General features: G+C 36.3%; 1 protein-coding gene across 6 annotated transcripts in view; it reads right to left on the reverse strand.

The window, feature by feature from the left end:
- The window catches only part of exoc6b (exocyst complex component 6B), a 608,337-nt gene that overhangs the window by 515,732 nt on the left and 69,595 nt on the right, over positions 1 to 23,010 (reverse strand). For all 6 annotated transcript variants that reach the window (XR_005633442.1, XR_005633443.1, XM_039751926.1 and 3 more), the window contains exon 2: positions 1,015 to 1,180. Coding sequence is in view for 4 of the 6 variants with exons in the window: in XM_039751926.1 (XP_039607860.1) it covers positions 1,015 to 1,180 (166 nt within the window). In the remaining 2 variants the exon portion in view is untranslated. The remainder of the gene's footprint in view (positions 1 to 1,014; positions 1,181 to 23,010) is intronic.

Here is a 23,010-nt window from a genome sequence, read left to right on the forward strand (position 1 = left end):
TAACCTGTATGTGTGTGTACTACACCATCAATTATGTTGTTTGTTATGCTTTTTTTCTTCTTTTTTCTCTGAATTCACTGTCGTAATCTTCTTTATTTATGTATTTGGTTTTTACAATGCTATATGCGGTATACCTTGCCGTTCGTTCTTATATTCTGTAAGTGCCTTGAACATGGGAAAGGCGCTTCATAAATAAAATGTATTACTATTATTAACATTTTCAGTTATACCTATTTGAAATATCAGCCAACTCCTATTTAACGAAGTATCACTAAAATAAACCATATATTAAAGGAGTACTCCACCCTGCAGAACAGAGCTACTGGTCACAGTTTGGTTTATTGCTCTCGCCATAAGATGATGGCCTACAGTAAATAGGATTTTCCTTTTCCTGCAAAGAACTGTGCATCTTTACTCCAATTCCAGTGTAATTTGGATTAAAAATGATTATAAAGTCACCTGAAAGGATGAAAGGATGTCTAAACAGACTGTTAGTCATTTACATATCACTTTTCTTTTGGTGGGAAAGTCATACAAAATCCTTCATGAACTAGATTTGTCAAGAACTTTTTTTAGCACACTAATTCAAAAATGTAACTGACATGAAAGGATTGATATAAAAAATTATATACTAATTTAATCTAACAGCTCTGACTGTTACATGATATTAATGTGTTACTAACAGCAATTTCTTTTGGACTTTGTCATAAAGACTAAAGTAGGCCACAAGGTGGCAATAACACACCATAGCTTTTCTATAATAAGTGTCTCTTAAAACTGGATCATGCACACAATTCAATGTTAAGTACAGTGACTGTTTTCCTATTGTATCAATTGTAATTTTCATTTTCAATATTAGACTTACAAAATTTAAAGTACATTTCCTAAAAATACTAAAATAGGTAGTAAATGAGATCTGTGAAGTCTGCTTAATATACTGGATGTCTTTTTCTGGTACACTTTCAGAAGGTAACAGCTATGAAAATTCCTTAATTCTCTAATTTTATTTTTTACCTTGAGCTTCTGAGCTTCAGCCCGGACTTTAAGCAGTTCTGTAATTGAGTCTACAAAGCCCTGATAATGGAAGTTGCACATTTTCTCAATCTCTCGGTCATGATTGCGGATACGTGCTTCCAGTTTGTCCATAAAGTGGCCATGTTCCAGACCATCATAAACTGACCTGCAGATAAATAATAAAGAGATGTATACATAAATTTCTCTATTGATTAATCAGTTAAGCTGCAATTGTACCAATGTTAAACAGATCAAATTGGAAGAGGCTTGTGATGGAGAAATTAAGTAAGCAAAAGCAGGAAAATATAAAAGGGAAACACAAAAATATTTCATATATATTATTTTTAATATTTAATCTACCGTTTAATGTAAATATGTATTTCAGTGCATTTCAGGGAACATTTACAATGAATTAAAAATAGATGTTGCTTAAAATATATTTCCATGTGGGCAATACTTAAACTTTCATTTAAATAAAATAATCAAGACCAAACCAAAGTTAACTTCCATCATCTATGCCAAAAATAGGGATAAGGATGAATACAGAAGGGTGGTGACTGACTTAGCCGTGTGGTGTGGGAAGAAACACCTGGAAATGAAGATTACATAAAGGATTTTTGTGGTGGACTTTGGGGAGTCCCTAAGATCAGTCATTCGTACATCAGTGACACTGTGCATACTTGCAAGATCTTGAGAGCCAATTTTAAGAGTAAACTGGAGTAGGTAAATAAAAAGCACCATCTGTGAAAAAAGAGCCAGGCTCTTCTATTTTGACAAGATTTACACAGTAGGCCCTTTAACTTGGGCAACAAACTGAGATGTTCTACCTGTCTACTGTGACTATTGTATTATTTTATACTGTGGTGTGCTTGGGGAGTAACGCAAGCTCAGAGGATGCCATTAATCATAAATACACTATTCAGCAATGCAAAATGTATTACAGGCATACCCTGGACTCACAAAAAGAATGGCAAAAAAGTGCAAGAACACAAAATTAGAGGTCATCATGGCTAAAGTTATCCTTTCTCTCTTAGGTGCACTGTCCTGGAACAACTCCAGCTACCAGCTCATCCAACAACAGTGTGCTAAGGAAACATTAGAACAATATTTACACACAGTCCGCCACAACTCAAAACTATCATATTATCTGATTATTTATTCCACATGTGTATGTTTTATGTGTGAAGAAAAACTCTGCAACATATGTGGAATTCAATCCAAACATCCAGTATGTTCAATCCAATATGTGGAAACTTCAATCATGTTACTGCTGAATTTTTACTTGCTTAAACTGAAATGCTTCAACTTCTTCAATGCATTTCCTTGTTCGAAGATCATACCCTCACAGTCCTGAAACTAGCCTAGTCACTATTTTTTGGACTTTCTATAGCCCTGCGATCTTTTTTTGTAATGTATAGATCATAACTGCACACAGTGATCACTAATGTTATATATACATTAAGCTTACTTATCCTTAATGCTTATACCCTACACATTGCGCTAACACACCTCATATCCTTCTTAATGGCTTCAATGCACTGTCTGGATTTAGTACACCATCTCCAGGTACACTTTTGTACTGGATTAAGCATGTACAATTAACTGTGAGTCAACATTAAAATAAGAAATCAAATATATCAAACATAGCAAAGCAAGAAACAACAGAAAAACCTGTTTCTCTCCAAATACATCATATACAGTATTTATTATAAACAGGTATTTCTAAACAGCCTGGCATATGATTTCATACTATAATATTATCAATATTGTATTTTCTGTTGCACAGTATTTCTTGCATTTTACTAGTGAAGTTTTGGTGTTGTTTAACGGAATACCCCACCTAAAAGTAATATGTTTCATGCTCCTTACCCAATGTAGTTTGTAGTGATGATCAAAAAAATGTCATTTCCTGTCTGTATGCAAAAAACTTAATATATATATAAACTATATATATAATGGGAATCTAAAGGTGACCTGTTCTATACAACAGCAAACAATGTGAAAAAGTCCATTGAGAAAGAAAAAAACAAATCTCGCATTTTTCATATTGCATAACCTACATGTCAGCTTTCCAGTCACTAGCTCACAATATAGAAAAGCATGCATTTTGTTATAAAATGTTTTTACCATTTATTTCCTGGAAAGGTGGCATTCATAGTAAACAGGAAAGACTCATTTCCCAAAATTCTGTGCAATCAACTGAAGACAATACTCTTGACCAATGAATGATGCAGGTCTTCAATTCAAACACACAGAATTAGGTAAATATATCTTTCCTGTTTACTATGAACACTGCCTATCCAGAATTCTTCAATATTTTAGCATGCATTCTTTTTGCATAATTTTGAGCTAGCAACTGAATAACTGACATGTCCATGGACTTTTTCACGTTGCTTGCCATTGAACAGAATAGGCCACAATTAGAATTCATCACAGTTGTTTTCTTCTCATCTAACACATGTGAGATTTAAGAAACATTAGGTAAGAACATGAAGTGGGAAGTGAAGAAGAATGATTGGTTTAAAACAACAAGAGTCAGTGATGGAACAAACAGACAACCCACGACAAAGGAAACATGCTCATGGAATAATGAGGTAGAGATACCAACAAGAGAGAAAAAGAAGATGCTATAAAGAGTGACAGAAAACAAGGACAGAAGGAGAGTGATGCAAGTGGGGCTGCATCAGGGATATGCTGATAGTGATGAAGGTGGTGATGAGACAAGGACATGAAGGATTTCCATATTAGTTCTAGCATATAAATGATTATATAATAATAGCAAAACATGAAATAGAATAGATAAGGAAGAAGTGGCATGAGCAGTATAGGTGTTAGGGTCGGGTCGGGTCAGGTCATGGAGCATGCACTAGTACAGCGCATTGGTGCACCCACCACACAACGAAACAGCTCAGGACACTGGTTGACAACCGCCCCACTCCACTCCAATAATCAGTTGGATATGTGGAGTGTCAGAGTGAGAGGAAGATAAACATTGAATTAAGAAAAGACTTGACATGGACATGATAGGTCCTGTGAATAGTGCAAACATAGAAATGGAAAAAGGAGATGGGTGTCATATTAACTATAATTCAGTCTTTGTCTCAGGTCACTGGATAGCATCCATGTCTCGCAGCCATATAGCAAAACAGGAAGGACCAAGACTCTAGAGGCATGGACCTTCATCCTTTTGCATAGATAGATTTTGCCTCATGACAATGTCCTCCCAATCGTCTACTAACTTCATAGGAATAGTTACCAGAAACATGAAAGTCCTGGGTATGATGTTAAATTGCATCTGGTTCTGCAAGTGGTCCTTCAACTGGCTAGGAAATCATGGGGGTTGGTGGCAGGACTGGCACTTCATCCACTTAAAAAAAAAAAGCTTCACACTGCTCTGAGATGACAGAAAGGACTCGGCTCTGCTGCAAAGCCTGCACGCATTATGATGGGGAAAAGCCCTCAGGATCACCATCCCCGGAAAAGTCAAAACCGTCAGAGAGCCAATGGGATCAGGCCTGTTGGGGATCAGAACTAACTGGTGTGGTGCTGAGGCGTTGCCCACTGCATGGCAGTACTCGGGCCCAATTTGAGGCAGCCCATTCGGGTAGGTGCGTGGAACATCTGGTCTATCCAGCATACCCTCAAAAATGGCAACTAAATTGCAGCCATGGCAGATAGCGAACTATACTAATATTTTAGGTTCCACCAGGAGAAATAAATTAAATATACAGTATATCATGTCTTTCGCAAATACTCATAACACACCTACACGTACGGCACACAATTAAGCCATACTACTACTCGCGTAATGCATCAAAGTTGGCAACTAGCAATAAACAGACCTTTTAAGCTTTCAAAGGGAAACACGAACATTAATCACAAAACACAAACACCACTATGTGCTGAAGGAGGAAGATGTCTCATAAATATAATTAGTTTACACAAGACACAAATATTTTTAAGAAAATTCTTCCTCACAAAACAGCCTACACATACTTTAAAACACAAACTACACACCACTTAACTTTCATACAACAAACAAAATCACAGAGGACATAACCATCAGACAACTTAAAACACAAGTATGGAACTGTAAAACACTGTATGGCAGACATCCTTATTAACTTAATCAGCCTTATGTGAATAAGATTAAATAGCTGGATATGGTGAAATGTTTGGCAAGAAAGAAGGGTTTGTGCTAGCAATAGAAGATAAAGCTATAACTAAGAGAAACTACAGAAGATATATTGTTAACAGTGCTAACATTACAGAATAAAGCATGCAAAGTCTACCACAAGATGCAATAAAACACATCACATCATGTTGTAAATTACTGACACAGACAGAATACAAGCACAGACAAAATCAGGTGGCAAATATTACACATCAAAAACAGGCACTACAACACAAACTAGTGCATACACAGAAACCATATCATAAGGACATCCCCAACTCAATACTAGAAAATGCCACATAAACAGTACAAGAACAGAAATACACTGATAGTTAAAACTACCCACAATAACAGACCAGTCATAATACTGACAGAGAGACAAAATAAAAATACATACATAATTAACACTGCCATACCAAACAAACACATCTTACAAAATATACAAATAAAATTAAGGCATACACAGAACTAACAGAAGAAATATGCTACTTGAAGAGAATGGATCAGGTTGTACCACACTTGTCTTCTGTGTAGTGCATGTGGGATGACATTACATTAAAACCAATAGACATGCATAAAAACTACAAAAAGCAGCTATTTTAAATGCATGTCACATAAGAAAGTTTCTTAATACAAACACAATCCTGTAAAACATATACACCCTGTCACTACCCAAACTGTTGTGCCTGCCTGATTTGCGGGCGCATGCGCACAAAGACAACCCGAGCCATGTGCACGCATGCACAGAGCTTTACTATTGTGACCCTGCCGGATCTGCGTTTTTTTACTTTGCGACACGAGTCCCCATCCTATTTGTCTTGCCCACGCGCTCTCTGCTTAATTAAAATTTATTTCACAACGCTGCCTGATTTGTTCTGCGCATGTCTAATGTTTTACAGCACACATCACTCATCTGGTTTGAATTGTACCTGAGAATTATTTTTGTGTTGCCGTTTATCTCCATTGGTAAGTGGACTTCATACTGGAAAAGATGACAACTTTTGAATTTTATAACGTCTTGGAAGAATATTTGTCGTCTGAATATTTTAACTCCAATCGAATGAAGAGAGAGTGAAATGAAATGTGACGTGTGTCTGTGAACTTTATAATGGATACGTATAGCTTTTTGTAAGTACATCGTATTGATGAAAAAGGCAATAAGGATTTTCATTTTTAGTTGCAATAGGACCTTTGTAATCTTGTCGTGTAAATGTGAAAGTCGCAGCATTTTTCGTATTTGGGTTAATGGATGTATTTCATTTATTTGGTATTAGCATTTGGTGGTGTGTTTCTTTTAACATTTGTTTACATTTTTTATCTTAAAGAGTAAACGGCATGCTAATAATTAAGCAAAACATTGTAATCAGGGTGTCAAATTATGAATAGAATTAGGAATGCACGTCTTACACTCGACTGGTGTAAAGTGTACCCTCCAAAGCCATCAGTATTATTTTTATTATGTTGATATCACATCAATACAAGAGTATATCTATAATAAAGTTAACAAAATAATGGTGAAGGCTAAATTACATACAAGAGTAGCAACAACTAAGTTATTACAAGAAAGTGAGATGCAGATAATAGCATTACAAATAGTTAATGAAGCAGATCAGAATCTTGCGTGTTTTAATTGCTTTAGTGTGTTTTCCGTTTTTTAAAGCTGCTTCTAGCATATTAATTCCACAGTTACTACATTTTCTAACATTTAGTCTTCAAAACTGTATACAGAAGAAGCACAATAATACTTGAACAGTGAGATATTGGTTTGTCAATCAAGACAGTAACATAAATAAATCTTTCTAAAACATTTTAGAATAGGAGCTGAAGTAAAAGAAATGTGAGTGGGTCTTCAATTGTACAAAAATAACATATATTAATGTCATACTTATGAATTAATTTGTTAGTTGGGTACTATTTATTCATAATTTTGAAACAGATTTCTTTAACCTTATTTAGTAGAAAAAATTCCATGGCACAAAACAGGCAATTTTACAATTTATGATGTCCAAAGCCATCAGAGAAATGTGGTATGCGTCTGATGTGGCACAGTGACAGGCTGGGCACCTGCTGTTATCACGTGTAATATGTTTGCTTCTTAGAAATAACTTATTTTTATTGCTGCAGTTAGAAAAACAATGCTCCTTTATTGTATTTTTTTCTTGACCCGGACAGGATGCCTGGTGGTAATCAGCCTTCCATGTGGAGGAACAGATGCCAGCGAACCCGAATTCTGAGACACAACTGGATGTTCTTTTCTTCTGCTTTTGAGATTTCCAATTTGGGATGATGTGCAGTTCATGTTAGATTTGTTATTTCTACAGGTAAGACTACCGATGCTTTCAGTTTCAGAAGTAATTTGTGCACAATTTATGCAAAGCCTCCCAATATTTATTACTTGATCTGTAATATTTTACTGCCTTGAATACTGTCCTGTACATTGGGTACGGAAAGTATTCAGACCCCATTCAATTTCACTCTTTGTTATATTGCAGCCATTTGCTAAAATCATTTAAATAATTTTTTTTCCTCATTAATGTGCACACAGCACCCCATATTGACAGACAAAAAAAAGAATTTTTGAAATTGTTGCAGATTTATTAAAAAAGTATTTAGCAGAAGCACCTTTTTGAGCTAATACAGCCATGAGTCTTCTTGGGAAAGATGCAACAAGTTTTTCACACCTGGATTAGGGGATCCTCTGCCATTCCTCCTTGCAGATCCTCTCCAGTTCTGTCAGGTTGGATGGTAAACGTTGGTGGACAGCCATTTTTAGGTCTCTCCAGAGATGCTCAATTGGGTTTAAGTCAGGGCTCTGGCTAGGCCATTCAAGAACAGTCACAGAGTTGGTGTGAAGCCACTCCTTCGTTATTTAAGCTGTGTGCTTAGGGTCATTGTCTTGTTGGAAGGTAAACCTTCGGCCCAGTCTGAGGTCCTTCGCACTCTGGAGAAGGTTTTTGTCCAGGATATCCCTGTACTTGGCCGCATTCATCTTTCCCTCAATTGCAACCAGTCGTCCAGCTGAAAAACACCCCCACAGCATGATGCTGCCACCGCCATGCTTCACTGTGGGGACTGTATTGGACAAGTGATGAGCAGTGCCTGGTTGTCTCCACACATACCGCTTGGAATTAAGGCCTAAAAGTTCTATCTTGGTCTCATCAGACCAGAGAATCTTATTTTTCACCATCTCAGAGTCCTTCAGGTGTCTTTTAGCAAACTCCTTGCGGGCTGTCATAGGTGTTGCCACTGCTCAGTTTGTCAGCTTTCTGTACTCGTGCAACAAAATCTGGAATGCTTTGTCAATAAAGAAGTGCCAGGCTACAATTGTCAAGCATTTCAAAAAACTTCAACAAGCCCACTTTTCTAATTTGGATTTTCTTAATTACTTGTATTGATTGTAATAGATTAGAAATGGTACTGTGCACTGTTTATAAGATCTGCACTGGGCACTAACTTCTGCAGTTTTTCTCCATTTTCTTTTTCCAGTTAATTGCAGTGGTGCCCCCCTGCGTCTCCACCATCTGTTAAATCAACTCCGACTGCCTGTGATGCCAGAGAGAAGAAAAGTTCACAAGACATCCTGAAATTGAGATTGGAATGAGACAGCCACAATTATGTATGCTGGGATGTGCAGAGCAGGCTGTGTGAGCTTTGGCTTGGGACCCCCAGAGGTTTATTATCTCCAAAATCCTTGAAAGCTGCAAGTTTGGCTTCGTCCCTGCCCATTTGACCATGCAGTGTATTTATTCCAAAGGACAAGGACCCCTCCATTTGCTTCTTATTTACTTTTATAATGCCTTGAATTTTTCTTTTCTGTATATACAGTGTATATATATATATATATATATATATATATATATATATATATATATATATATATATATATATACATATACACTCACCTAAAGGATTATTAGGAACATCTTTTCAATTTCTCATTAAGGCAATTATCTAATCAACCAATCACATGGCAGTTGCTTCAATGCATTTAGGGGTGTGGTCCTGGCCAAGACAATCTCCTGAACTCCAAACTGAAAATCAGAATGGGAAAGAAAGGTGATTTAAGCAATTTTGAGCGTGGCATAGTTATTGGTGCCAGACGGGCCGGTCTGAGTATTTCACAATCTGCTCAGTTACTGGGATTTTCACGCACAACCATTTCTAGAGTTTACAAAGAATGGTGTGAAAAGGGAAAAACATCCAGTATGCGGCAGTCCTGTGGGCGAAAATGCCTTGTTGATACTAGAGGTCAGAGGAGAATGGGCCGACTGATTCAAGCTGATAGAAAAGCAACTTTGACTGAAATAACCACTCGTTACAACCGAGGTATGCAGCAAAGCATTTGTGAAGCCACAACACGCACAACCTTGAGGCGGATGGGCTACAACAGCAGAAGACCCCACCGGGTACCACTCATCTCCACTACAAATAGGAAAAAGAGGCTACAATTTGCACGAGCTCACCAAAATTGGACAGTTGAAGACTGGAAAAATGTTGCCTGGTCTGACGAGTCTCGATTTCTGTTGAGACATTCAAATGGTAGAGTCAGAATTTGGCGTAAACAGAATGAGAACATGGATGCATCATGCCTTGTTACCACTGTGCAGGCTGGTGGTGGTGGTGTCATGGTGTGGGAGATGTTTTCTTGGCACACTTTAGGCCCCTTAGTGCCAATTGGGCATCGTTTAAATGCCACGGGCTACCTGAGCATTGTTTCTGACCATGTCCATCCCTTCATGACCACCATGTACCCATCCTCTGATGGCTACTTCCAGCAGGATAATGCACCATGTCACAAAGCTTGAATCATTTCAAATTGGTTTCTTGAACATGACAATGAGTTCACTGTACTAAAATGGCCCCCACAGCACCAGATCGCAACCCAATAGAGCATCTTTGGGATGTGGTGGAACGGGAGCTTCGTGCCCTGGATGTGCATCCCACAAATCTCCATCAACTGCAAGATGCTATCCTATTAATATGGGCCAACATTTCTAAAGAATGCTTTCAGCACCTTGTTGAATCAATGCCACATAGAATTAAGGCAGTTCTGAAGGCGAAAGGGGGTCAAACACTGTATTAGTATGGTGTACATCTCTTACAAAACTTAAAAGTAAGAACAATTATAAGGACACTTTTAATGTTAATTGCAGTCTCAATATGTAAAAATAACATTTTAAAAAGAGCATCCAACAGAGTTTGTGAAATTAAAAACTAATACAATATCTTGCATGTAATTTAAATCCAGGCTTAAGTCCTTAAAAGTATAAAACATGAAAATGCCATGATTTGATCGCCAAACAGTACATACCAATTTATAAAATGTTATGCCTCTTTGTGGTTAAAAAGAAAAAGTTCGAGCCAGGGTCTTCACATTAAATCAGTCCTGCTGCATTCTGATTGGCTGACCAGTCTGTGTCAACTATACACAACTGGTCACGCAGGGAGGACCCGGGAAGCGACCCCACAACCTCCTTACTGCAAAGCAGCAGCACTACCACTGCGCCACCTACATGGTGTTTATACTAACTAACATAAATAAGAAACTCCTACAGATGTTCTATCAGTTGGTGGTTGCCAGTACTCTTTTCTATGCTGTGTTGTGCTGGGTAGGTGGCTTGAAGAAGAGAGATGAGGATTGTATTGACAAACTGATCAGGATCTGTGGCTGGCATGTAAATGGACTCTCTGGAGGCAGTGACAGTGAGTAGAACACCATATAGAAGCTGCTATTATAGACTATGAACATAACCCATAATACACTACGATAATTAGCTCGTTTAGTGGTAGCCTGCAATCACAGAACTACAATATGGACAGATACAAAAGATCTTTTGTCCCCAGAGGCATTAGTCTGTTTAATTCTTCTCAAAAGGGCTGGGGGGTGATTGTGTTCTGGCCCTAATGCTCCTTCTTTGCCCATAAGCTAATATATATTAGCTGTATTAGCTATGCATTATATCTGATCTATCATTACTTGATCACTACTCTATAACCTTTTTACATAATGTGTCGCTTTGAACATGTTACCCTTTTAGTATAACCCATGTAATTTTATTTTATTTTACTTTATTATTACAGTGGTACGGTCATGACCGTAATTCATTCCAAAACTCTAACCGATTTAGTCGTGACTTGAACATTTTTTCCCCATAAGATTGTATGTAAATACAATTAATCCGTTCCAAACTGTACGTAAATATATATTTTTTTAGCATAAAAATAGTTAATTATACCATAGAATGCACAGTGTAATAGTAAACTAAATGTAAAAACATTGAATAACACTAAGAAAACCTTGAACAACAGAGAAAACTAGCATTGTAAGAGTTCGCACTAGACCCCTTACGAACCACTCACCGTAAACACTTTTTACACAGGGAAAACCATCCTCTACTGGCTTTAAATTCCTCACCTTCACCATTCGAAGAAGGATTTTTTTTTTTTTCAGCAAATCGGCATGAACCTTCCTGGCTTTCTCACATATGATTGCCTCACTTACGCTATCCCCTGCAAGTTGCTTCTCGTTCAACCACACTAGCAACAGTTTCTCCACCTCTTCCAGCACTTGAGGCCTCTGCTTGGTTAACATTGTATCTCCTTTTGCAACATCAGCTGCTTTGTTAGGCCCTGTATACGCAAACAGAAGAAAATGGGAAACGGAAAATGGGAAATCATTGGCACGTAGGGAAACTGTCCGCCAGTGTTTTTGTTTGCCACCAGAGCGTGTAGTCGTGAACAGAGGCAAAATTTTGGCAAACTTTTTGATCTGAACCCAATTTGTACATGTTCAGAAACATTCGTGACCAGAGGTTCTACTGTACCTCACTTCATTATCCGTCACTTATATAAACTTATACAATATTATGTGTGACCTGTCACTTTGGTAGTAGTATTATTTACAAAATTCTCATTACACTGGCATTATTGTATGCACCGTCTACCTATATTGGACTGAAAGATTTCAACCACAGTGTACTGTGATTGCATTTGAAAGCCTGTACTTAATGTTATTTGCTAGTGTGTATTTAAATGTTTGTATCTAACTTGGTATAATTCTTGGCTACTGGTATTTAAATTCCTCAGGATCAATAAAGTATCTATCAATCTTTCCCAGTTAAGGCAGAAAGCTGGCTTCTAAATAATGTACATTGTTATGCACAAGTAATTTTTTGGAGTTCTCTTTTGTCAAAACTCTCTGACATCATTAAATTGCGCAAAAAAAGAGTTGATCAACATCGGCCACCATGCATCACAGAACAGGCATGACACATATGATAATTTTCCTGTGTTTTATAAATATGTCTGTACACAAACTGACACTATTTATAGGTTTCTGTTACTGGATTACACAAAGTAAACTTATTTTTCCTTGACTATGTGATTGAGCCCTACAAAAGACCTGGTACTTGTGCTTCTTACCTTACACCCAGTGCTGCTGGAATAACACCACAGGTATTTTTACTTCAAAAAGATAAGTATTGTGTTAGATTACTTGTTACTTTAAAAAGTAATATGACTGCGTAACACACATTACTTTTAACATGTTAACCTACTGCTCTCAAGATTAGGTTCTAAGTTTAGCACAGTATGTTCAGCACATCAACACAAATTTGATGATTTCTAAAATTTAGAGACAGATTATTTCAGTCAGGAAAAGGAATAACGTAATGTCCCAAACGTGCCACTGGAAATGTACACTCACCTAAAGAATTATTAGGAACACCATACTAATACTGTGTTTGACCCCCTTTCTCCTTCAGAACTGCCTTAATTCTACGTGGCATTGATTCAACAAGGTGCTGAAAGCATTCTTTGGAAATGTTGGCCCATATTGATAGGATAGCATCTTGCAGTTGATGGAGATTTGTGGGATGCACATCCAGGGCACGAAGCTCCCGTTCCACCACATCCCAAAGATGCTCTATTGGGTTGAGATCTGGTGACTGTGGGGGCCATTTTAGTACAGTGAACTCATTGTCATGTTCAAGAAACCAATTTGAAATGATTCGAGCTTTGTGACATGGTGCATTATCCTGCTGGAAGTAGCCATCAGAGGATGGGTACATGGTGGTCATGAAGGGATGGACATGGTCAGAAACAATGCTCAGGTAGCCCGTGGCATTTAAAACCCCTTATCAAGCGGGGTCATTTTTGCTAAATCGCTTGTAATTCGACCTCTCCAAATTAGAATCATTGCTGTTATTGAACTATCTGGAGTATAAACACATGTTTGGTCTCTTTGTAAAGGTAACATTCCCTAGTTTCACCCTTAGTAGTCAGAATCACTGTAGGTGTGACTGATCAAAAGTTATGCACATTAGAACTCACAAAAAAAACGAATTTTTTTGTTCTTGCCTAAGTTTTTTTATGAAAATAAAGGAAAATAAAGCTGCAGTAGGTAGGTGGGGACAGAAACACACTATGTACCAACAGAATAACTTGTTGACTACTCACATTTCAAATTTGAAAAGAATACCTGTAAAAATGACATTTTTTAGACCAGTTTTTATGTGGGCATGCCCAGGGCTTTTAGAGGGACCATTATCCACATTTTGGAACATATGGAAAAGTGTAATAACTTTTGAATGCTTCAACCCACATATATCAATGAGGGCTCTACTGAAAGCTTACACCTAAAGGAATCTATATCTACACACAGTGTCACTCTATTAGTTATAAAAATAATAAAATCAATAAAAAATACACATTTCTATGTAAAAATAGTCAATACAAGTCTTATGGGCCAAAAATATATTTATATTTTTTACTTTTTTTTTTATAAAATGCACACAAACTATATACATTTCTTTTACAAACTGTTACAACACAGCTCAGCGTTTTTCCATGTGCCACTTGATGGCAGCAATCACTAGCAAGCAGAAAGCACAAGGGCGTGGCACATGTTGCTCTCTGCCATTAGACCTCTCCTGGACCGGTTGAATACTTTCGCGACGCGTACATGCATCTATTATTTAATCGAAGCGTTATTTACGTTTAAACTTCTACTTTTATTCATATTTAAAATGCGAAAAAACTTGGCGAAATCACAATAAACAACCACGCACCAACTCTGCAGACTGGCACAAATGTCACCTTCGTGCAGCTCCGATCATTTTGTTTACAAGTTAGTATGGCAAGTTACATATCAAAATGCTCGGATGCTCATTGGCTGTAAGTTTTGAGTGTCAATCACAGTGTCCAATCAAACTGGTAGATTCTACCAGGGTTTGGAGCTTTACGTCATCCTTCAAGCTGTCTATGACACTCGTTGGCTATACGAGGTGCCAGTCAACCCCAGACCCGTCGTAACTGGCCAACTTAGGTGTCGATCAGAAGCTAACACTTCCGTCTGATATGAGCAATATAAATGAAAAAAAATTACGTAGGTGGCCTCAAGTTATGAAACATTTTCTGGAGTTTTTGTCCCTTTGAGGATATATCGTGTGTTTTGGACCTAATCGTTTTACTGGATTATATTCGCTGGAGCCTTACGGACAGAATGAGATCAATACTGCTCGGAAATATTGATGTTTGACTTGCAGGGGGTCTTCAAAGGTAGGGAAAGTCAACTCTTAAAAGTATGTACTTCTCTGTAAAAAAGGCTTTAGTGTCAGTGCTGTGGTTGTTGTGTGTCAAAATGGTTTATATCATCGGTAAGACGAGACTTTGAAGTTTCATTTGATCGGTAGGGTGTCGAGATGCATGGCAGATGGGCATGCACACATTACTGTAACGTTTTTAAAACGCTGTTATGTCCCGGGACCGGTACGTGTGTGCGTTAAGAGGTTAAACGATGCCCAATTGGCACTAAGGGGCCTAAAGTGTGCCAAGAAAACATCTCCCACACCATTACACCACCACCACCAGCCTGCACAGTGGTAACAAGGCTTGATGGATCCATGTTCTCATTCTGTTTACGCCAAATTCTGACTCTACCATTTGAATGTCTCAACAGAAATCGAGACTCATCAGACCAGGCAACATTTTTCCAGTCTTCAACTGTCCAATTTTGGTGAGCTCGTGCAAATTGTAGCCTCTTTTTCCTATTTGTAGTGGAGATGAGTGGTACCCGGTGGGGTCTTCTGCTGTTGTAGCCCATCCGCCTCAAGGTTGTGCGTGTTGTGGCTTCACAAATGCTTTGCTGCATACCTCGGTTGTAACGAGTGGTTATTTCAGTCAAAGTTGCTCTTCTATCAGCTTGAATCAGTCGGCCCATTCTCCTCTGACCTCTAGTATCAACAAGGCATTTTCGCCCACAGGACTGCCGTATACTGGATGTTTTTCCCTTTTCACACCATTCTTTGTAAACCCTAGAAATGGTTGTGCGTGAAAATCCCAGTAACTGAGCAGATTGTGAAATACTCAGACCGGCCCGTCTGGCACCAACAACCATGCCACGCTCAAAATTGCTTAAATCACCTTTCTTTCCCATTCTGACATATAGTTTGAAGTTCAGGAGATTGTCTTGACCAGGACCACACCCCTAAATGTAATAATTCTTTAGGTGAGTGTATTTTGTGGACACTTCTACTCATGGCTACTGACAGCTTGTGCAAAGCAAATACATGAAAATGTCTACAAAACCCATAACAGTAAACCAAATTAAGGGTTTACAAGGGCCACATAATCGGATTATTCACAGAGAAATCTACTTCTGTTAATCTTATTTCTCAGAGGCCAATAACCCATATTTTCTAATCAGGATAAGGGTTTACATTGCAATATAAAAACAAGGTTTCTGCAACTAATCAGGTTATTGAAGTGCATGTAAACGTGCAAGGTTTCTGCACCCTTGCCAAAATGGCCACTGCACAGCCTGCTCCAAAGGTTTTCACTCAGTAACTAGAATTGTCTTTGTTGCAAAGGTCAGGCATTTACCAGTAAAACAAATTTTGCTTTCAAATATTTACATAATTGTCTCTACACATATTGCTAGATAGAGCAAAGACACTGTAAAAGTTTGCAGATAAGCTAGTCGCTATTCAGTCTAAATTTTGAAGTTCTCATTCAGCTTTCGAAAGAGCAGAGATTTGGCCTTCTAAGTAATGCCTCTGTAAATTGCAGCGATTGTTTGATGAGAATTTGTCAATAAATAGAAGCCAAACTTTTCAACTCAATATCAAATTTGACTCTGAAGTAAATCTGTTAACTGGAAAAAAATGTGCTTTCCCAAAATGATTTCCAGGCTTTGAATTTATCTGGACAGGCATTTCTTTGTGTGCATTAGTTATACATCCTTACAAAACAGAGATGTTCCCTTTAACACAGAGCTGAAATGAAAAATAAAGTCTTGTATTTTTGTGTGTGTGTGTGTGTGTGTGTTTAATTGCCCTTAACAGTATATGCTCTGAAAAAAGCTTATAAAACAGTTATACGACTTTCCTGGCTAATAATGTTGTGATTAATAAAGTTTATGAGACAACTGCAGAAATGAAAAAGAAAGCTTAGACAACTTATGGGTATTTTGACATTTTTTCTGTGAATCAAGTCATTAGGCTCAGCTAATGCAGTTTTTTATTCAGGAAAGGAACCACTTTTAAACATCAACAAAATTTTCCATTATTGCAATTTGATATTTTTACATTCAAGTTACTAAAATACATTCAAATGCTATTTCTTTTGTGATTTTTGTCACTCATTTTGCTCTACAGCCAAAGGCTAAGCTTATGCTCCTCCCTGTTCTTTTGCATTTTCCTATGCAATCTGCTAATGTGAGAGGTTAATCTCAGTATCATGACAAGTGGGATTATTTGAGAAACGCAAATTTAAATGTTCTAAGAACTATTAAATCTAATAATCAAATACTCCTTCTTTCAACAGTTGTAATATGTGCAAATCAAACTTGTAAAGCATGTGAAAGCTATAAAAAAAAAAAATCAATAATGCTGGAGAAGCCTACGGCAAGAACATTCCAGGTTGTATGATGATCGTAATGTGCATTAAACAGTACATTATATACACACTGTAAAAAATGTAATTCAATTTAAAGTCATTAATGCATGCATCTCTCAAGATACAACGCATACATTATGTACAAAATGACACATTAATTCATTCAATAAACCCCTACAAATGTCTTACTTTATACAACAGGCAAATTATTGTACAGAATAAAACAACTTTGTGTTGTCAGTGAAGTTAATTCTTCATATTGTTGTATTTATTTAAAAGCATCAACTTAACAACCAGATGCTTGCCTTAATGGCACCTGCATTATACACTTAAGAAAGGAGTAAAAAAATATCAGATATCTATGTGACAATTATAAAAAAGTAATTTAACCTGAAATGTTACAAGAAAATATGTTCATGTGAAATCATTATAGTTGTAATCCTTTTTTCATTCAGATTTTTTTGCCAAGGAAAATCTAATTCTTAAAACACACCTGTAACACTGGCATATTATATACTGGCAGTCAGTTATCTTTGCTGCCCATATATCAGTTTTACCATTGGTTGGGCACTAATGTTGATAATATAATGTTTTTTGCAAAACCCACATCTGTATCAATCATATGCTCTTATAGCCTCACACTTTGTATGACATAATAAAGATGTTTCAAATTACCCACTTTGGAGTGAAAAATATTAACTTGATTCAGAGAGGAAGGTTTTAAAGTCAGATATTGACTAGGGAGGAGTAAGCAGTCAAACAGGTCAAACAAATATTTCAGTTTTCTCAGCTACAGTAGACTCAAACATTTTGTTTAATTACATTTGACATAGCTCTACATATATTGAGGGTTTTGAGTTAAGTCAGCAACAAGCAAATTTCCTTATAGACCAATCAGAATATTTTTAATAAAGGGACAATCTTAAAATATTAGCCTTGCACCTATATTAAGATGACATAATGGAATGAACAACGCCAACGCCTAAAGGAAAGAAAAACTGCACTGGGAAACAACACTATATGACTTGACTATTATTACTTAGAAGGTGTACAGAATGAAGCAGTGTATCATGAGTTGGCCATCATCACTCAAGTAACAATATTTAGGAGTAATTATTTTCAGGGGAAGGTGGTATAGGTCAAGTAAAACATTCAAATGTTCTATAAAGCCAAGGCAGCACCATCTGGAAAACAGGACACAGGCATCGTATTTCACCATGTTTGGATATGGTTTGTCATATTGACTTGTCTTCCAAAACATAGGAAGCCTTCAACTTCCTGAATGGAACTTATGCATGAGGACGAGGGCCTGATTACATCGCAACACAGGACGCCGGGAAATGAATGCTCTTCACCCGTTGAAAGCTGGCTTATTTATGCGTTTGGGAAGGTGGCCAGCATGCCAATTAATCTCTCCTATTGTAATGAGAGAAGCAGTTCCCATTTAGGAGCATTAGACCTTAGCCAAGTCCTATGATGCAAGAATGTTTATAAACGCAGACTGCACCAAACACAGAAAAAAATAAACAAATCTGAGAAAAATATGTAAAACCTATTCTTCCCCATAAAAATAACATACAGTATTTAAACATTTTACACATTCCAAAGCGATATGTTGTTCCAGTTAAAAATATATACTTTATTTTAACTAAAAGAAAATGAAAGATGTTTGTATATATGAGAACATTTATTTCCATTTACATCACCAAATCTGCCTTTTACAATTATATGCCACAATTTTGGATAAGAATGAGGTTGGTGCATATTGTTTTCTTTCTTTTTGGATCTGACACTAAGTGCAAAATTAATTTTACATTGTGGGACAAATTGGCCTGAAACACACATTTTCCAGCCAAAATCACAAATTAAAATTAAGATTTTTTTCAGTCTTGCACAATGACCCCTAGTAGCTATGAATCATTCAGTCATGGCAACTTCAGGGTCAGGACTATATAAAAATGATAATCAGTCTACCGACTCATCTAACAAATTCAGTCTTGTGACAGTCTATATAGCACTATTTAGGAATTTTATAAACCTAAAAAAATTCTGTCCCTCTAACCCAAGAGTTCCCAAAGTGGGCGATATTGAACTTTCATGGGGTCGATAGTTTCAATAAAAAAATTTGGGGGTCGATGACAGCAAAAATAGACCCCCTTACTACTTCTATTTGTTTGTTACTTCAAAATATCTATGATTCCAAGGTACCTAATCAAGAAGTAAAATAATTCAAAAAAACACTTTTTTTGATGAAAACACATTACATACCAAACTTGCAAACGAAAAGGTAAAATGTGTCATTAAAAGAGTCACACGTAAAAATGCATGAAAATACATGTAGCACAAACATGTCTGTGCATTGTCACATTGAACGTATCAAAGCAAGTGCGGACATGAAAAAACGTTGCATTTCAGCACTTGCTCGCAGTGGAACGAGACGATGGATATTCGATATTAGCAGAATCTATCAGTCTTGTACGGTCATGCTTTCATAAAACACTAGAAATTGGTTCGCTTGATATGACATACACTTATTTGTGATTTGAACTTTAAATATACAGTAATTATTTATTGAGGAGCAGTTCTACGAAAAAGAAAATAAGAGGACAGTTTATTCAAGTTTGAAGAAAAATCTGTTTCAATTAAGTACATACTTTATTGTTTTTTGTTTTTAATCACAGGGGCTGTCAAAATTGTTTGTTAATAAAAGTTAATTTCTTCAGATAATAATATGACTGAACCAAAAAAGAAATGCAGACAGCTTGGACTATTTGCACTTATTTTGAATTTACATATTTATTTCATAAATGTCAAAAATGTAAAAAAAAAAACTCTGCTCATATTTTTTTGCTTTAATTTTCGTTAGTACAACTTTCAATATTAAATGTTGCACAAGATAATGCCATATTCCGTAGTCCTTTTATCTTTTTCAATCATTAATTATAAGTGATTAAAATGAAAAGTTTGATATCTAGTGAAATATTTAATATCGAGTACTGTACAAATTTATTCATTTGAGTAAGTAAAGTAAACGACTAGGGGGTTGATGGTTTTAAAAGTTTTTCGTAAAGGGGTCTGCGGCCAAAAAAAGTTTGGGAACTCTTGCTCTAACCTAACTAAGTACATTTCTAATCATTATCTGGCACACCTGCTACCATCCACACTAGCAAAATTTGTTGACATTTATAACACAGCTCTACAAAAAAATTCTGCTAAAACTATGTTTCCTTTAAATGTTCAGTTCTGTGCTATAATTCAGTGCTACGATCTAAGAAGCAGCCGAGGTCACTGCATGTTCAAGTTATCTCGGACTGTCAAAAAGAGTCTACATAGATGCATTGTCCATAGCCAAAAATGCACTGTATATTACAGAAAAGTAATAGAAAGTGGCAATGATCACCCAAGAATTTTACCCTCTGTAATAAGTTACTTCAACAAGCCCTCTACAGCTGAATCTGAAAAAAAACTTTTTCTGTGATAAAACAAAACCTTAATAATTCCACTAATAGCTACTAATATCTCTCTCTTTCCAGCTCATTAGAGATATTGTCACTAATTTCATCTTCACCTATCAAGGACCGGTATCTAAAAGCCAGCTTTAAGACACTAGCAAAGACAGTTAAATACAAAACCATACTGTAAACCTATAAAGCCTTAAATCACTAATTGCCTAGATCAGTTCAATTCTATCATCCCACTTCAGTCCAAAAATGCTAGCAATCTTGTCATACCAAAAAATAAACTACAGTACACGCCATGTGCGACAGAGCTCTGTTCCACATAGACTTTGGAATGACCTCTCTAAGTAATTAGATCTGTGTCATTCAAAAAAAAAAAAAAACAACATGTTCATTTAGATATTTAACTCCAATTTTCTTACCCTTTTTAGTGGTTCACCTATTCTGACATTGCTCATATGGTAGCTTTCTGAATAGTACACTATGCCAATTCTTTGTTACCTTTTACACTTTTTATGATACTCCTGTTTGCGGTTTCCTTATGCTTGCCTAGAATTTTGTCTTTTAGGTTTGAATTTTGTATTTGATGCTGAATGCTTTAATATCAACTTTTTTCAATTTCTATTTTTAATTGAGCATTTTCCATGTTTTTATTTAATTTGTACCCTTTGAAATATTTGTGAAGTACTTTAAAAGTAACACACAAGTCTATGTATTGATGGAAGAAAAAGGAAGAATCAAAAGAAACTGCCATGAACACACACACACAAATAGAACAAGCCAACTCCACACGGACAGTAACCTGGCCTGGGTTCAAACCCTGTGTCCTGGGACTGTGAGGAAACAGAGCTAACAACTTCAACAACCTACAAAAAAATCAAAGCACTTGAACAGACTTTAGGGAAAAAGGGAAGCTACTCCAGATACATAAATGAGACAGACACAAACTTGATGTGAGAATACTATGAAAAAATTGTGCTGTAAGTAGCACACAGACATAAGAGTTGGAAAAGTAAAATGCAGATTCAAAAAGCCTTGTTTGGCTATCAGTACTAATACCTAAAACCACAAAGGATTACAGCACAAGGAAAAGAAAATAAATTGATAAACAGGATAATATTAAGATATAGAAAGTCTCTTTTATTAGATGGACAATTATAAAAATACACAAATGAAAAATATGATGCTTTATAAAAGTTTGTATTTAGAAATTGCATAGTTTTAGAAAACTTCTGTTTCAGTAAAATGCATGTTAGCGTAAAATTGTTTTGTATATATTTTACTTCCCCCTTGGAATGATTACATGAACAACAAAATCTGTAAATCTTTACCTCCAAAGGAGCAGAAACACTGATTTGACTGGATAAGATACAAGTTTTCTTGTCCAGTAATGCCAAAGAAAAGGTCAGGGGGAAGTCTAAGGAATAATAAGGGGAAGGTCACATTAGAAGTTAGTACACACAGGATGACGCCAAGCTCCCCAAGGACCAGTCAGAGACGCAAATTACCTGTAGTTTATCTTGCATTTCAAGAAATGTCATTACAACCTGAAGCCAAAATAAAAGACACTTGCGTCAAGTGATTAAGAAAGAAAAAAAAAAACATTTTTGAGCCAGAATGGGTTTGCTTGCTTGTTTACTAAATTTTGTTCTAATTTGAGCTGTCAGCTAAATTACCTGCTTAGTTTGGCAGTACTTCAGACACAAAGGGCGAGGATTTAAATTTTACTTTTTTATGCAAGAAAGCCAGTGTATTACAAAGCATTGTACTAAAAACATTGGACCCAGTTTACTATTATCAGTAGTAATTCATTTTAAACTACAGCTTTAACCCAGGTACTGTATGCTTTTAATTTTTAAATTCTATTTTGTTAAAAAGGGAAAACTTTATTAAAAACTAGCACCAACCTACTGCACAGCCTCCAAAAGATATGCAAGCACAGAAATGTGCCTCAAATAAACAGACATCAGAGTATGTAATAAATATTTTCTGTTTCTTATCACATTCCCAAAAATTCCTCATTTTACATGGGCAAGTGACTCAAAAAAATAAATTGGGCATTAACCTGTGAATAGATGTCAAGCCAAAGAAAGATAAAAAATTGTTTTGCGTTTCTGAAAGTCAATTGGCATCCATTTTGCTTTTTACATCATTAACACAGTTCAAACCACATCCCTAACAGTTATAGTAAACTTTGTGTTCGCAAAACTGACTAAATGTTTGGCCAAAAAATTAGGGTCATTTTTGAAAATAAACGTCATTTCAAAAATCAAACTTATTTTTAATAAATATTAAAATATAAAGGCTTAGATGTGAATACCACTTTAATTCTTTTGTCTGCTACCGCAAAACTTTATTTGCAGAACTGTAAAGACCTTCTTTGTACTCCACTGAAGTCTCTGCGATCTCAAATGATGGTTCAAAATTGATAACTTTTAACTACATTAAGTTACTATATACTAAATATAT

The sequence above is a fragment of the Polypterus senegalus genome, chromosome 4, assembly GCF_016835505.1.
Source record: "Polypterus senegalus isolate Bchr_013 chromosome 4, ASM1683550v1, whole genome shotgun sequence".
NCBI classification, from domain to species: Eukaryota; Metazoa; Chordata; class Cladistia; order Polypteriformes; family Polypteridae; genus Polypterus; species Polypterus senegalus.